We start from the raw sequence: 15,975 nt of genomic DNA, 5'->3' as shown, positions 1-15,975 counted from the left end.
AGCACCGTGGACCTAAACATTTGGCCGGACGTTAGCATTTCGGTGAAGTTTGGGGAGGTACGACTTCCCATGACCTTGTAACGACGAGCTTCGCTTTACAAGCTGGCGACGCGGCGTAAAAAGCGCGACGACCCAGCTGTAGCGGCGCGACGGCGGGGAGTATGCAAGTAGGGAGGAAAACGCGAAAAAAATGGACGGCGCGCGCGCATGCGCTAAGCACGCTAAGCATGGGCCCGTGATCTTCGCCGGCGCCGCCGTGGTTTCGCCTGGCAGTTTCGCCTTCCGCTTGCGTTCGCCGCGCCGGCTGCGCTGCGAGCGTTGGTCTTGTGTGCGCGTCGCTGCGTGCATACCGGAGATCGCGATCGCAGCTGCTGCTGCGTATCAGTAACGCGTTGGAATCTCCTTGCCGTCACCCTGACGGCCGATCCTGAGAGCGAGCCAGAACGAGGAGCGGCGCACCTCCGACGTCACCTCCAGTGCGGAAACAACCAGCGGGCAACAACAACTTAGGCTTAAAATTTACGAGTCGGCGGCGGCAAGCCTGTGATCACAGCGTCGTGTTTGCTGCGGTGTGCGTGAAGTCGTCAAGCGTAGCGTCGCGACCGTGACTGCGTAGCCGAGACCGCCAACATGCGCAGGAAGAGCGACCACCTTGCGAACCACAGCGCGTTTCGCTGCTGTTTCTGCTGTCATGTTCGCACAGGCACGGTCATTCTGGGCATCTGGCATTTGGTGAGTTGGGGTCGTTGTCGCGTGCCTGATTTGCATTTAGGTTTCTGCGTCATGCTGGCATTTCGCTGTTGCTTGTCTATCAACTACAACTCCATTGCGTTGCGCAGGTAACGGCGCGCACCAAGGGATTTACCAAGTGACGGGGGAGGGAAATAAAGAGCTAGCTAGCAACGATTGGCAGCGGTGGTCGATAGTTGTGACAGTGATTGCCGAGCGTCTCGGCATTAAGTGTAGAGACGGCTCCTTCTGTGTGGGCGGCACACGTTTCGATGTTCTTGGGGCAACGTGCATGTCGCAGAGAGAGAGTGAATCTTCTCAAAACACTTGCGAGACGCTGCTCCGCCCCGCGTTGAGAAATGCCAGCTGGTTTTCTCGAATGTCGCTTGCTTCTACGGAGTTTTCTCGCGTTTTTCTTTTTCTCTATAGAGCATTGAAGATATCGGTTGTTTTTTGTTTTTCAAGAGGGTGAAAACGTCGATCACACTTCTAACCCACCGCGCCTTCACATCTGCTGAGACTACCGTTTGACCTATTGCTACCGCATAGAATCGCGTGGAAAACTTATTGTTGTGTACATACCCTACCCTCGCATAACATTATCCTCAAGTGATGGCTAGTCGTTTCTGACTGCATTGCTCATTTTTTTTTATAAATCTATGCAGTGCGTATGTTGGGAGCAGGTGGTAATAAAAGGATGTCTTAAAACTTGCAACAGTGATAACAGTAACAAACAAGCAGCCATTGGGCTGCTTTTGCTGGGTGTGTGGTGATATATCAGTGACACAATGTACGAAAAATGTTTCCCAGGATAGATTGTGTTAATAAATGAGTGTTTCAGTAAAGTGGCATTGGTAGATTGAGCATATTAATAATTGCTGTTGTCTCCAGTTCAGGGCGGAAGCACGTCATAACAGTGGTTATTGCATAATGCGCTTGTGCATGCATTTATGCATGCTACTGACAAAGTAAAAAAAAAAAGCCTCAGGATCTGCTTTATCAGATAATAATGCCATAGCTTGAAGCTTGAATCATTCGGTTTCACTTCCACAGTTGGCACTTGATTCCAGTTAATTTATTCAATATCACAACCTGTGCTCAAAGAGCTGCTTTCGTGCGACTCGTTTTGTGCCCTTTTCTAGGCACATGCACCAAAACTACACTGGCTAGCTGTCTAGAACGCTGTTACTACTTGTGACTTTATACGTATTCTGTTCTATGCTTTGTATCTACTCAACTGAAGTATGGCTGAACGCTTTTTCTGTGGGCGAGGACAGAGTTATTCATACTTGTTTCTGTAATGGATCTCAAATGCAAGTAAGCACAAAATCAAGCTTATGTTTAAAGGTACTGTATAACGCGGAATAAGACAAAAGCAATCGACAATAAGTTGGTACTGTATATGAGTGTGCTAACTTTGAAATCAAAGTTCAGTGTGCAATAACATATTGGTCTTGCAAGAACAGATTTGTAAACTCTCATTACAAAGCTATCGACAAAGTATATGTCTCCAGACAGAGACCACCAACACCTTACAGAAATTAATATACGGTATCAAAAATGTATAGGCTTATGTGTTCACATCTCTGCTCGCTGCCTAAGTAAACTCTGTTGTGAAGCTATTGTTATCGTCTCAAGCTCTTCGCTCATCTTCGAAAATCAGGCACTTCATATCTGTGAATTACAATTTAGTCTCAGCTAGAAATTTTTATACAATCATATGGTGAAGCAGACTCTTGTAATTCAACTGGAACATAAAAGCTTTTGTAATGCTTGCAGGTTACTCAGCTATTAACGGAAAGTTTGTGTAACATTCGGTACAGGAAGCAATGTACACCATGTAAAAAGTCAACTGTGACTTTAGTGTGCCGACATATATGAGCATGGCATACCATCTTTTGAATCTGTCTCTGTTGTAGTTTATTTCAGGAGTGAATGTGCATGCTGCTAATTGGAATTATCGAGTGGCTTTTAATAGGAAAAGGCCTTTCTTTGAGTTAGGCGTTTTTATGGTTCAATATTAACAGTGAAGCAAACATATCAAAAGCAAATTATCATTTAAGTCATGGGCACATTTATATAATGATGCAAAATATTGGTATCATAGAGCTTGATTTGTATATTTAACTAGTAATTTAGTTATTTCTAACTAATGAGAGTGCTTTCTGGGCTATTTTAGGGTGTAAATTTGCGAATAGTGTGCAGCTGAATATGAACAGACAGAAATGTAGAGCATATTCATTCAAGGTCATGTTATGCAGTCAGTCGTTCAAACATTTTTTTTGGGGGGGGGGGGGGGGGGGGGGAACTACTCGATAATCAGTGCTGCCTTCAAATAAGTAAGCATTGTGTTCATTCCGATTCACTGTTGCCTCGTGAAGAAGTTATCGCGGGCACTCTTTTGAGTGCATGCATGCAGCAATAACCTAAGTTTAGGTTATTTAACTGTTTAGAAGAGAGGACCAGTTGGTCAGACATAATGTTGAAACGAAGAATGCAGCTTTAAAACAACATGGGTGCCACGCTTGCAACTGAATGAAATTGGAATACGTCCCAAATGATGAGCAAGAAAACTGTGCACGCGCAAACGTTGAAAGGTTGCACAAACAATTATGTCGTGTTGTTTTGAAGAACTGGCTTTCCTTAAAGCTATTATTTTCAGTGGCATTAGTAGCAAGTTCCGGTTGCTCTGCTAGAAACCTCCAGGTTTCTGCGGGCAATAGCAGCAGGTCAGATGAAACAGGAGTAACTCCACGCTTTGCATCATGTGTTGTTGTGTTGTGTTGGGTTTAGTAGCGCATAAGCATCTGAGGCTATCATGCGCCAAACACTAGGTATTGAGAATTCTTTTATTCAGGGCTTTCTAAAACGTGTAAAACAATGTTGGTGTAAAGGGGTTCAAAAGTTATTTTGTTCCGCTTAGCGAAGATAAAGGGATTTTTTTTTTTTAATGGCAAATGGTAAGAGTTTTCAAAGACAGTCAGGTAACCTCGGCGACCATCCTTGGCAAGGCAAGGATTTCGAGGCTCCTAACCAATGAAATAGGCACCTCAGCCTTTTTCTCAGGAATGAGAAAGTGGCTGAGGCGCATCAAAGGCAAGTGAGGCGCTATGCTAAAAGTTACAATTTGTCAAGCAGGCCAGCTTCTCTTAAAAATGTAAAAACATGAGGTATATCAACAATTGCATTATCTCCTAAGAGCAGTAATGGATGCAAAGGGATGTGTTCATTATAAAACTGAGTAAAGTACTTCAAGTTTCGAGCTAGACAATAAAATATGGTTTAGTGTGGGCTCGTCTCCACATCTTTCACAAAGTGGTTTCTCTTGATTAGTGAGTAAGAGGTTATGTGTCAGGTGTGTGGGTCCTATGCGGAGATGACATAAAATTACTTCTGTAAAACGCTCCTGGTGTGTACAGGTGCATCATGACGCTGCAGACAGCACGGGATGGCACCTCTCATAACTTCTGCGGCAGTGTTCTCACCATCTGTTTTGCCCATCCTAGATTCTCCATGTCCTTGCCCTGGCCATCCTGGTGAGCATGATGCTGCGGCCGGAGCTGTTTGAGAAGCTGTACGGAAATGGGGGCTCAGCCACCACTCAGCTGTCGGGCAGCTTCATCACCCGCTTTCGCCCGTCCGTCTACAACCACCAACTGTCGGACATGGCCAACGACCCAAAGCTGGCAAGCATCCACGACGGTGAGTGCTGGGCTCTGCTCATGTGACGCCCTTGCTCTTACTTACCTACGTATCGCTGCCTTACCCGGACGTTTAAAGGTGGAATCTTGGTGTTACACTAGCCACCTGTGGCACACTTGTTCGTATGAGCACTGTGCCTCCCCTTTGACATCTCTTTCGGGGATTTCATTTGAGGTGAGGTTGTGCTCAGTAATGTGGCCATTTGCGGGTGGCTGTATGGCCTGAATGTATACTTGTCACTAAGTGCAGGTTGATTGTGACATCAAGGCCTGGCCCATTCATTTGAAAAGTGTGAATCATGGAAGCCAGTTTGTGTGTGTTGGGGTAAGGGTGGTGGGTGGGGTGGTGCTGGTGTTTACAGAGTTGATGGTAGATTAATTCGAGGTGGTTGAAATTAATCTGGGTCACATTGTAGGGTGTCTCTTGGCTCAGGTTATAGGTTCAGCATGTAAAAATCCATCAGTTAAATTGTAGGTGACTCTTCGAAGTTCCTGGAATACTAACCCTCTTTAAATTTCTTTTGATAATAAGCTATAGTTTTAGTTTAGTTAACTTGAAAGGACACAACAGGCCTTAGGGTGTGTGTCCATGTGTTGCATCTGTTATGTTTAGCGAACACATTTTGTTACATTGCTAGCAATTATATCTCTGTAACAGCATTAGAAAAAATGTCGGCATTCTGACAGAAGAGATGCGGTATTGATCTCTGGCTTCTTTAATTTAGTACACTGCAAAAATACTACATGTTGTAGCCCGCTGTCTCTTGGGAACGTTGAAACTGTAGCAAGGGTCAAGTTTTTATTTTAGTTTTGCTTGTTTCTGGTAATTGCTACACTGAAAAAATGTTCAGCAAATGAGCTGATAGGTTCAAAGTATGGTTGGCACATGGCAGAAAAGATTTGTTCTGGTCTCAACCACTGCATATTCGTACATCAGCTTTAGTGTGCAGATTTCTACCACGAAATGCTGGCAGTTAGCATAGTGAAGTATTTAGGTGCGAACCTGATAAAATCAAAGTGAACTTCAAAACTTCAGCTGCAAAACTTCAGGTCTGTCTGTAGCATGAATCAGTGTCAAATTCTCATTTATACGGGATTCCAAGTGGCGATGTGAAACCAGCCAGCGTGCAGAATAGACATGCCACATTAGATGGTTATGCTTTAGAGGGTGCAACAGATGTTTTTCACGTGCCTTGCCTAGTGCGTGATGTCACTGAGCATTCCACATTTACATCTGCCCTTTGGTCAGATGTGATTAACCGTCATAATTTTTTTCTTTTCTTAACAATGTTATGCACCAGGCTGACATACCCTCTGTTCACTTTGCAGAGGACCTCCACGTGGCCCTGGCCATAACCGTCTGCACAGGAGTCGTCACCCTGTTGCTGCTGTATGGAACTATATGGGTAAGCTATTCACACAGCACTTCAATGGCAAAAAGCATTATGAGTTAGGCTAACTGGTATGGCATCAACTTAACGAGGAAGCGACCACTGAAAGAAGAGAGGAAACAAGAATGCTGTGCACGAGCAAGTAGAGTTTGTTAGGAGAAGAGATAGGATCCGTAGCTGTTGGTTTTGGCCATGCATGCACTTGTATGCCGAAAGTTTTAAAAAAGGAAATTGTAACTGCAAACAGTGAAAATGGTGTGATCATTTGCAGTTAACTAAGGTAGCAGCAAGTTTGCTGGCACAGGTGTCTTTTAATGCACTCGTCTCTGAGGTCATTGTTAGCTGATCACTTGTCATTGGCAGCTTTTGCACCAGCTGTAATCATGTCTTATATTTGAACAAACTGTACACCACAAAAACTGTGCCAGCTGTGTTGCGTTTGAGTTTTTGTTGAAAAAAATTAAGATTCTCTTAGATGTTGAAGAAAAGGTTGAGTAGGTTTCTAGGGTTCCACGGCTTTTAGACGATTATTGAACGAGCAGCCGTCTAACTCGGTGATGGTCGAATTATTACACGGGCATGTTCAGTGATTACCGATTTAATGATTGTTGGCTCGGGAGAGGTCCATAAGCACTGCTAAAACACTGCCATGGGTTGTTTTTGAGTGGGCTTTATCGAGCTATTCCCAGGACATGGGCTGACCCTTAACCTCCAAGCGTGCTAGCAAATAAAGGCCTTGCATACTAAAAATCAACTTCAGTGCAAGAACTGTGTCTGGCGGTGTGACATTGGTGCGTCTCGTCACAGTAGATGGAAATCTCTGTTCTGAGCACTTGTGGGTTTACGGGTTCATACTTCGTGCAACGCAAGGAGAAAAATTGGCGTGCTTTTTTTGTGTGTGTGTGTATTAAATTGAATTTGATCATATCCGAAGGAATTTCATGAAGCTCGAGGATATTGATGTCTGCTGGTTCGGTGGTTGGGGAGTGTTTGCACTCCCTCAGGTTCCTCGCTGACATGTGCTGCCACCTGTTTTCAGGGCCAGCCGACGTACCTGATGCCCTTCTTCTGCCTGCAAGTCTTTGACTTTGTCCTGTCAGCCCTGACGGTGGTGGGCTACTTCTCCTACATGCCAGACGTCCGGCGACTGGTGGCCTCGTCGCGGGACCTGCCCCTGCAGAAGGAGCTGCTGCGCCTCGACCCCCAGTGGCTCTGCACCGTGGTCATGATTGGCTTTGTCGCCTGCATGATGATCAAGGTGGGCAGATAGCAGAGTCGGGATACCTGTGTTCTGTCTTCAGATTGCTAGATAGTCGAGCAACACTGTCTCCGTACTGTCATCATCATCTATCACATTACAGCATTGATTTGGAATCGTGATGAACCAACGGTGCAAAACAACTATGGACCAGTCAAAGAGGGGCATGGTTTGGTTTATGGGATTTAACGTCCCAAAGCGACTGAGGCTATGAGAGACGCCGTAGTGGAGGGCTCCGGAAATTTCGACCACCTGGGGTTCTTTAACGTGCACTGACACCGCACAGTACACGGGCCTCTAGAATTTCTCCTCCAAAGAAATTTCACCGCCGCGGCCGGGATCGAACCCGCGTCCTTTTGGGTCAGCAGCCGAGCGCCGTAACCACTGAGCCACCACGATGGCTAAAGAGGGGCGTGGAGCTAGAGCTGACTCACAGCTGAGAAATCATTGCAGGAGATACGTACTCACACAAAGGAAACAAGTAACGAATAGAATAACAGCAAGGCAAAGGAGGCACCAGCCAGTGGATAGAGCATGTTGCTGTCGGAAATAAACAAATCAAGAAAGCCAGTGTGAAAAAGTTCTTTTAGGTCTTTTCGAACGACATGACTTTCTTGTCTGTTGATGCACATGTGACAGTTGTTAAGGCACAAGTGCTGCTTCTTGCAGGTCAAATGCACCTGCAACAACCATTTGGTCATTTGGTGGTCTGTCCAGCTGTCCCTTTTACTACTGTATTGCTTTAGAACACGGGCAGTTTTTACTAGGTTAGATCCAGCCATGCTTCGCTACTATCTCGTTGCAGTAACCAGTGGCTGCCAAAAAAGGCAAGGTAGAAAATATGTCCTATAGGACTGGCCAAGGATGGCCTCTCTTCATTCATGCTTTTCCAAAAATATGCCGCCTCTTCGAAGCAATCTTCCCTCTAATTAGATTGACAGGCAGAGGATGTATTGAATTGTGAGTTTAGCTCATCTCCATTCATGGAGAGGTACCTCTAGCTCTCATTGATGCCACTCTTATTCTACTGTGGAAGTGGTGTGATCCATATTTTTGTATGTCCAGCTACGTTAGCAACACTTTTGTGCGAGTTTTGGACTCAGGCATTATTTGTGCCAAAGTTCGGTAAAGGCATGTGCTGTTTGTTTCAAATTCATGATGCCTGACTGTGAAGTGTCGAAGAATTAGTAAATCGCATCATGCAAGAAATTTGAGTTTTAGGTAGAAAATAAGTTGGAAAGAAAAAATGTTTTTACGTTACGATCCCAAAAGAATGAAAATATGCTGTTTTATGGGGCCGCTGCTTTATATAGTTAGGTTTTTCAGCAAACTTGCACTGTAGCGCAAGGAGAATTAACTTTTTATGCGTGCCTAAAGGTACTCGGTACTGAATTAGAAAGTTAAGCACTCTGGTTTAACGTGGCCATGATCCATTTGCTTCCAAAGTCACTGGTTCATAGGCTAGGTAAAGCCTATGAAGTCTTTGAGGAAATGGCTGCTTTTTAAATCTCTCAGTATGGATGCTAATGCATTACAATGTCTTAGTGGTTTCTTCAATCTTCTTTTCTTACCTAGTTGTTGGCGTTGGGCATGTGCATTTTGTATGATGTATGAGAACATTGACAGCTAGCTGAGTCTTCATCTACCCATTATGCCAAGTCTTTCATAGTATGAAAATTTTAATGTTTTTTTCATAGAAGATATTTATTTGACTTCAGAATCATCCTTTTATTGACGGAATTTTTTCTCAACACCAACTTTTAAGCCGTCGTTGGATTATAGGCATCTGTGGTATTTATTATGTGCGGTAAAGCTTCGAAAATTTGACGTTGACTTTAAAATTGCACTTCTCATCAGATGCGGTGTTTTTCTGGTGGCAATGCTCAGAAATTATTTGTTTTTCTTGCGGAGTCACGATGTGGTTTCGGATCTGCTCCCTTGCTACTAGAGAAGACTTGCGGCTCTTTGTGAATGCATGCAACGCACAAAACTGAACGCACACAACGGAACTCTGGCACTGGAAAAGTTTGAAGCCCCTTGAACCTGTGCTAGTGGGTGCAAGTTTTAACACAATTAACATTTGTGTGTCTTACATACAGGACACTAGGTGTATATGGCTTAACGGTTTTGATTTTTAAGAAGCTCAGTGGGCCACCAAACAGTCACTCAAAAGCTTCTTCCTGTCACTTTGATATTCTGAGGGTGAAAGATTTTGTGTACTCCAAAGTGCCCTGCAAAAGCCTGTGGATAGCCACCTCCTAAACGCTTTATGCCTAAAAATTTTTCTTAGATGCCAGTTTAACACACACATCAGGAACATAGGTAGCCCAACAGCCTGAGTCTCGGAGACATTGCATAGTGGAAGAAATCTTTCTTCTGAGATACAACACTTAGGTGATGAACACTGGTAATGTATAAGTGCTAGCAAGATGGCTTCATTGCATGCCTTAGTTTTCTGGTCGAAAGCAACTTGCTAGCCTGACCTGTGGTCCTTTCTTGTTCAGGCCTATGTGATGGGAATTGTCTGGTCCTGCTACAAATACCTGCGAATGAGGCAAGAGGCAAGCCTTGCTGATGTCGAGTCAGACTCTGAGGTACGTGCACTCTCGTTCCGAAAAACGGTATTGCCCTTTTGTGGTGGCATTTCGTTCCTTATTCAAACACTAGAGCACTTGCTCATACTTGTGGCAGCATGTTCACTTTTATGGGCTTTTGCTGAGGAGCAGTTTGCAGCCAGCATTCATGTTTGCTGTTTTGTTTCTGCATTAGTACACGGGGCCTTGAAACACTCATCTTTGTGCTATCTTTTTTTTGTTGTTGTTTTTGTATGCAGGGCTTTTCCTGCCATCTCGGCATTTCTAACGTGCGTAAAGTGGAGCTTGCCGGCATGTGTCCAGTGTAAAGCCTGCACATGCATATAACTCGGTGCAGTGCTCTCAGGGCTCCCACTGCTCAGGAGATTGTGCTGGGACAAGCTTTTATTCTTTATGTTGAGCATAGTGATAGTGTCAGACAATAATCTTGCAATGATACGTACAAAGGATGACAGGTGCTGTGATAGATGGTACTAATATGATCTGTAATAGGAGGCTGGTGTGAATATGGTACGCAATGGATGATATGATGGTGCCAACATGATGATAGGTGATAATCATATGTGTTAAAGAAGTAGGGACACCAGGACATTTTTCACATGCTCTTGCTTTGGAATGATGCTCGTGACATTGATAAATACAGATCACCATGTGAAATTCGCCTGCACCCAGTTTACATTGGAATTTTTTCTTTATTTAGTTTTGGGTTCAATTTCAACAGCTGTACTGTAGCTGTGACTTCACAGCTGCGGCTGAGGTCTTGTGAGAGTCGCAGAAACTGCGGTATGGAGTAGAACCTACGAAGTGCCACCACACCTCTGTACCTCTGCTGCTTCGTGCTACCCTGTGCTGGATCAGTTGCCCTCTGTTATAACGCAATAGCATTATGGGTCCTGTTCAGCCTCAACCTCGGCGGCAGCAGTGTGTTGAGAAAAGCAGGTGTTTCACTTTCCAATTCGGTCACGTGACCCTGTGGCATTTTCACAGCCTGCTGATTGGATTGCAAGCAAGCTGCCCACAGTTGACTGCCACTGCCAGGCGGCAGTTAAACTAATGATTGGTCATGAGAAGTTGCTCAACGAGAGAAACCTGGGTCCCACAAGCCCCACTGTGGTGGCTGTGTTTGAAACATGCACCTGCCGGAGAAGTGCGCATTGCTTAATCGCTGCACCAGGAGTGAAATTAGGACTCTCCGCAGTCTATCAATGTAACATAGAGAATGACCAGTTCCCCATATATGGTATGGGCATGTAGGCAGAACCCAGGCATCAGAGAAGGAATGCTTGCATGGGATGGATCTGTAATCATATTGTATTGTAAGGGTGAGTTGAAAGGGAGAACAGTATGCTTGTCTGTGAAGTGATACGTAAAGAGATCCCCAGGAAGCTGAAGGGACCCATTAACGCTTTCTTGTCCCCTTGAGTTTTTCTTCCCCACTTTGCTACTCCTCACTGCACTTTCGTTGTCTTTCCTTTCTCAGTGCCCGCGCCACCTTCTTTCTACATTCTTAGCCAGCTTTACTTTTTTTGCGTGTGCGTACTGAGCGCTTTGCCTCGTTGTCCCCAAGGCCTTCGAAAAGTTGGCTTCTCCTCTCAGGTCACGAGCCAGGCGGTGAAGCCATCTCAAAGAGCGCCATTTTATCGCCTTCTGTGTCCACCGCGGTGTTATCATTCTGCGGGAAGTACAGCCGGGGGCAAAAGTCTGTGGACTACGTATTCCTCAAACGAAGCCGATAGCACCACACTTATGGAGATGAAAATCAAAATTTTGTTTTTCATCTCCACAAGTGTGGTCTCCAGCCACTGGCTTCATTTGAAGAACGCGTGGTCCACAGACTTTTGTCTCCGACTGTACGTCACCGTAGACGCTCTTTACTGTTGTCATTTTTTTATTAATATTATTAAAGATGCCTTTACTATAAAAAAAAATAATGTACAGTTGTCTATGAAAGGTGAAATGAGACCAAGGTTTTACTTTACTATATCCAAGCTTTTATGATATCTGAATTTGCTATGGCAGTGTTCCACTGTTCTACTGTTCCTATAATTTGATTCTGCCTCATGAGAAAGGCTTGTGTAAAATTTGAAGCGAATTAAAATGATGAAGCAACAATTATAACACTGTTTTTGTGGTCTCGTGCGACCTCAGCCTGACTTGTGACATCATGTCTACAGTTCGGATTCGGAAGCTTGGTTTTGGCTTCCGGTGGGAAAGGAAGTAGCTTATGTCAGAATGCTAGTACATATATTCAGTGATGAAGCGAAGACCGTATCAATGCAACAGGCTTGCCAGGGATCAGGACTGACTGAGATAAACACTGGAAAGAGTCGTCAGCAGTGTTTCTGGGCCCTTTGCAAGTAAATTAAGCTTTCCTGTTGTTATCACATTACATAAGATATCTGCAGCAACATGTACAGAAATGACTGAGTGAATTTTGTGACACAGTGTGGTGGAACTTTTTTACTTTCAGGTGTTGCCGTATGGCCAGGTAGGCTTTTTTTGTTTGTTTGCTTTGCTGCTTTTACTATAGTGCAAACTGCTGATGGATAGCTGTAGCCTGGTAGTTCCCATTTGTTGACAAGATAGAATGACGTCTGCATGCTGAGCATAGATAGTGCAGGGGACTTGCTTGGCCCTGGATAAATGAAATAGCATTTTTAGGTGCTGTACCTTACCGATGACATTATTTGAAGCTGGTTCATTAAGCCAGCTCCTGCATGTACATTTTTAATTTCACGGTGTACGACGTACATCTGAGCAAAGTGTACATTTGGGCTAGTTGGTATTACAGCTCTGCTGCCTAGCTTATCTGTTTTTGTGTGTGCACAATGACAATGCACATTTTTTAACCCCACCCGCCCTCCCCTCCGCCCCCACCCCAAACAATCTATGCAGTTTAGATTGTACAGTTAAAATGTACAGAAAATGTACAGTTTAGAAATTTGAATGTCTGACTGGAAAGGAATGAAAGGTACCTCAGATGTACACAGAAGCAGAGGAGGGCTCCTTTCCTTCATTTATTTTATTAACCTTGTTTAAATAATTCATTCATTTATTAATGCAATCCAAATTTTCTCCCCTGGTGCTCGTGTGTTTTTGCACTTAGTGCCAGAAATTTTTATTCTTCGATCGTATTTAACTGTCTCCGCAGCTTGTCAAGTAGGCTCACCAGTGTATGTCGCATTTGACGCAGCGAGGTATGCATAGTCAATGAATGGGCAGCATAATGGCAGGAACCAAGGCATAAATCAACAGGAATGAATCACCTTCTTCTGAACATGTTCTCCACTATTCTCAGCTTGCCCACATATAACCAAGCGCAGTTCATCTGAGGTGCACATACAAGTCACCCAAAGGTTTCCTTTAGTCCACCCCCTTTGGCTGTCGTCCTGCCTGAGTACCCTTTTTAGTGATCAGGTGTTAATACCACCTCATTTGCTCTGTGACTTGGAAACTGCATTGTGCATGCAGGTAACCGCTTGTTTACTAATCATAAATGCCACTCTTTGAAGGGGGTGTGTGTAAGGAGCTCTCTCATGCATGGCAGGCTTTAAAGGGAAAATGAGGACGAATTTAATATGACCTGTACCGATTGGGTAATGGATTCTTGCCACAAAGATCTCTCTCATCAAGAACGGAGCTTCTGTAAGCTAGAAAAGACGAAAAAAAATTAAATGCATGTGTCATTGTCACTGGCCGACTTTGCAAGTAAACTGCTTGCGTCCGCGCCCGATTTTTTGCACGTATCCCAGAGAATGAGCTACATCACCATTCACTTCAAACTGACAGCAACCAGTCCTCGGTGTGGACACCGCAATTTGAATCGAGTGGCGGGCAAATTATCAAGTTCAGTTTTCTCAGCCGTAAATGGTTTTGCTGCCACACGGACCGGACGTCAGAGTAGCCAGAAAAAGCCATGGAACCAATTTTTACTGACAACAGTATTTGGAAGGAGTTGTCTTCGGTCTCCCCCATTAAACGCTGCTCGTGTGTAAAAGCACTGTGTGCCTTGCTCGCTTCCGGCCATTCTATCATGGCCATGCCGTCACAAAGTACTTGTTTCAAAATATTCAAATTTTGTTTCATAGATACATATACATTGAAGCATGTAACGAATGGAGTGTACCATTGTAAGTGTTGTTTCTTCTTTTCCCCTGCTTAAACCCCAGACTCCCTTTGTAAGTATAATTTCTGCTTTTTTTTTTTGTTTGTTTCATTTCAGTCCCCCGCTATTCTAGCTTCTGCTGCATGGCTATCACCTTTGGCGAGTTTTCTGTTAGAAGAATGGGGGAGTCCGCATTTCGTAGGTGCATTGCTGGAAAAGCATGCACCTGTAGCCTTCAGTTTGCACTTCCCTTAAAAGTTGAAGTTAGAACAAGTATGCACAACCAAGGCACCTCCGTAGGTTCCATAATGTACAGACCAGTATACTCGCTTTAGCTTTCATCATTTGAAGATCTACAAACCCAACCTACTCCCATTTGAACCATTTCGGGTCTTCGGCGGTACAGATTTTGGCTCTTAACGCTTGCGGTCACAGAACCGGCAGCCCCAACCGACCATGTTCTCCGCTCACGATTCACGCTTTTCTTTCAACTGCAGGCTCTCCTGCCACCAGACTACGAGACGGCGACCAAAATGCCGGCGTTTGTGCCTGTCTACGCACCCCCTCCGTACCCACACCACAGCACCTGAATGCAGTGGCACACGGAAATCGTCGGATGGGTTGCCATCGCTGCTAACTTGAAGCTTCCGTAGCGCCTGGGCGACATGTGCCATCCGAAATGGCCCACTCTTGTTGCAAAAATCCAGACAGCTTGTGTATATTTTGCTGTGTTTGCTGCTTCTTTTTTTTTTTCCCCTTTCCTTTTTCACTTTCTCTTCATCTGTTTGTAAGTGCACCCACGACGTGGTCCTAGCCGAGGATTTCACGGCGTCTCAGGCACAACACAGCAGTGCGCCATTTCCTCAGACGTGTCGGATAAATAGGAAATAGTTGTGCCAGCTACGTTTGCCGGTTTATAACAAACAACTTTCAAAGGATGTGCTTTGATGAAATTGAGGGAAAATCAGATTAGTGGAAATTTTAACAAAGACAAGGAGAAAAAGAAGGAAATGGGTGGAATGAAAACGTACATAGAGGAAAATGCTGGTCATGCAGATCATTCGAGCGCTTCACTCCCTGTGTTAATTATGCTGGCATTTCAAGAATTGCTGGGCTTTGGGAGTTGATGCGGTGCGCAAGAAAGCTTGAGATCATTGCACTGTGGGCATCCATGATTATAGCATGGTTCAAGCAGATTTCGTTGCTAATGCTAATGTCTCTTCTTTTTAATATTCCTGACAGTTCAGTCAATTTTATCTACAAGCACGCATTATTCAACTTTATCAAATGTAATTGCTCTCTTTCCAAGTTTTATTTAAAAATTTAGTTGGTTTCGTTGTGCCCCCCAAGTCCAACCACACTTTCAATATTTGCCATTTGTCATTGGGTGCTTGTTTTTGCCCTAGTCATGTGTTTCTTTTTTCATTAAGCGTATCCAGGTCTTTCAGTGTTGGTCAGTCTTCGAATCTTTTAATGGATTGTAGGTTTCAAAATATATGTGCACCATACTGAGGAGAGTACGAGGTTATATGATGAAAGAACTGTCCACAATCATTTTGACTGCTGCACATAGCCTGTCGTAGGGGACAAAACTGGGGACTCAACTTTTACCAACCGTTGGCTGTTGTGGTGTACATAGATGGCAGATAATTTGTGCTTGTCGCCTGCAAATGCCCTTGCATGTTGTGATGTATACAAGTGCAGGTTTTATACGTAGAGTATACTTTGTTGTTTGTTTGGGTGCTACTCAATTCAGTGCATATTTCCCTTGTTCCTCGTTGTACGGCAAGTGCACAGAATCTTGTAGTGCACCCATGTCCTTGTGCTGTGAGAAGCCAATTTCTTGCCAGGGGTTTAAAGTGGTGTAGCTTGCAATGTAGCATGCAACGGAATAAAATTTGGAAGTGAACAGGACTTTAGTGTGTCTGTCTTTTCTGAAATTATGGAGGAGGGGTTCTAAGTGAGCGTTGGTTGGTTTTGCCCTATTGTGTAACGTGGATATAGAATGCACCATTATCTAGGGTTCTTCAAGCAGATGTGACAAGACAGTTCACCCCAAAGTGGCCTCTCAGAACTGTTCGTTTTGGAGTGCCAGTCAGAAAAAAAGGAATTGCAGTGGACTCTCATTAATTCAAACACTAATTTGAACTGTGTTTTGCCTCAAGTGTTAAAGAAAGCTCACATTAATCTGAATGAG

The 15,975-nt window shown here is 44.3% G+C and overlaps 1 protein-coding gene across 2 annotated transcripts; it reads left to right on the top strand.

The window, feature by feature from the left end:
• Window positions 1-242: 242 nt before the first annotated feature.
• On the top strand, window positions 243-15,692 carry LOC149335373 (lysosomal-associated transmembrane protein 4A). Of its 2 annotated transcripts, XM_089552064.1 has the most exons (7): window positions 244-732; window positions 4,236-4,431; window positions 5,760-5,836; window positions 6,861-7,079; window positions 9,584-9,673; window positions 12,144-12,161; window positions 14,276-15,692. In XM_089552064.1, the coding sequence occupies exons 1-7, from the start codon at window positions 631-633 to the stop codon at window positions 14,366-14,368; spliced, it is 795 nt and encodes a 264-aa protein (XP_089408190.1). In that variant the 5' UTR covers window positions 244-630; the 3' UTR covers window positions 14,369-15,692. The 2 variants fall into 2 exon arrangements, with proteins under 2 accessions (XP_089408191.1, XP_089408190.1); XM_089552065.1 differs by lacking the exon at window positions 12,144-12,161 and having other exon boundaries at window positions 243-732.
• The last annotated feature ends 283 nt before the right edge of the window (window positions 15,693-15,975 follow it).

Source organism: Amblyomma mixtum, chromosome 7 (assembly GCF_055824585.1).
Source record: "Amblyomma mixtum isolate Tamu chromosome 7, ASM5582458v1, whole genome shotgun sequence".
NCBI classification, from domain to species: Eukaryota; Metazoa; Arthropoda; class Arachnida; order Ixodida; family Ixodidae; genus Amblyomma; species Amblyomma mixtum.
The sequence above is the reverse complement of the archived record's forward strand: the minus strand, read 5'-3'. Positions and strand labels throughout refer to the sequence as shown.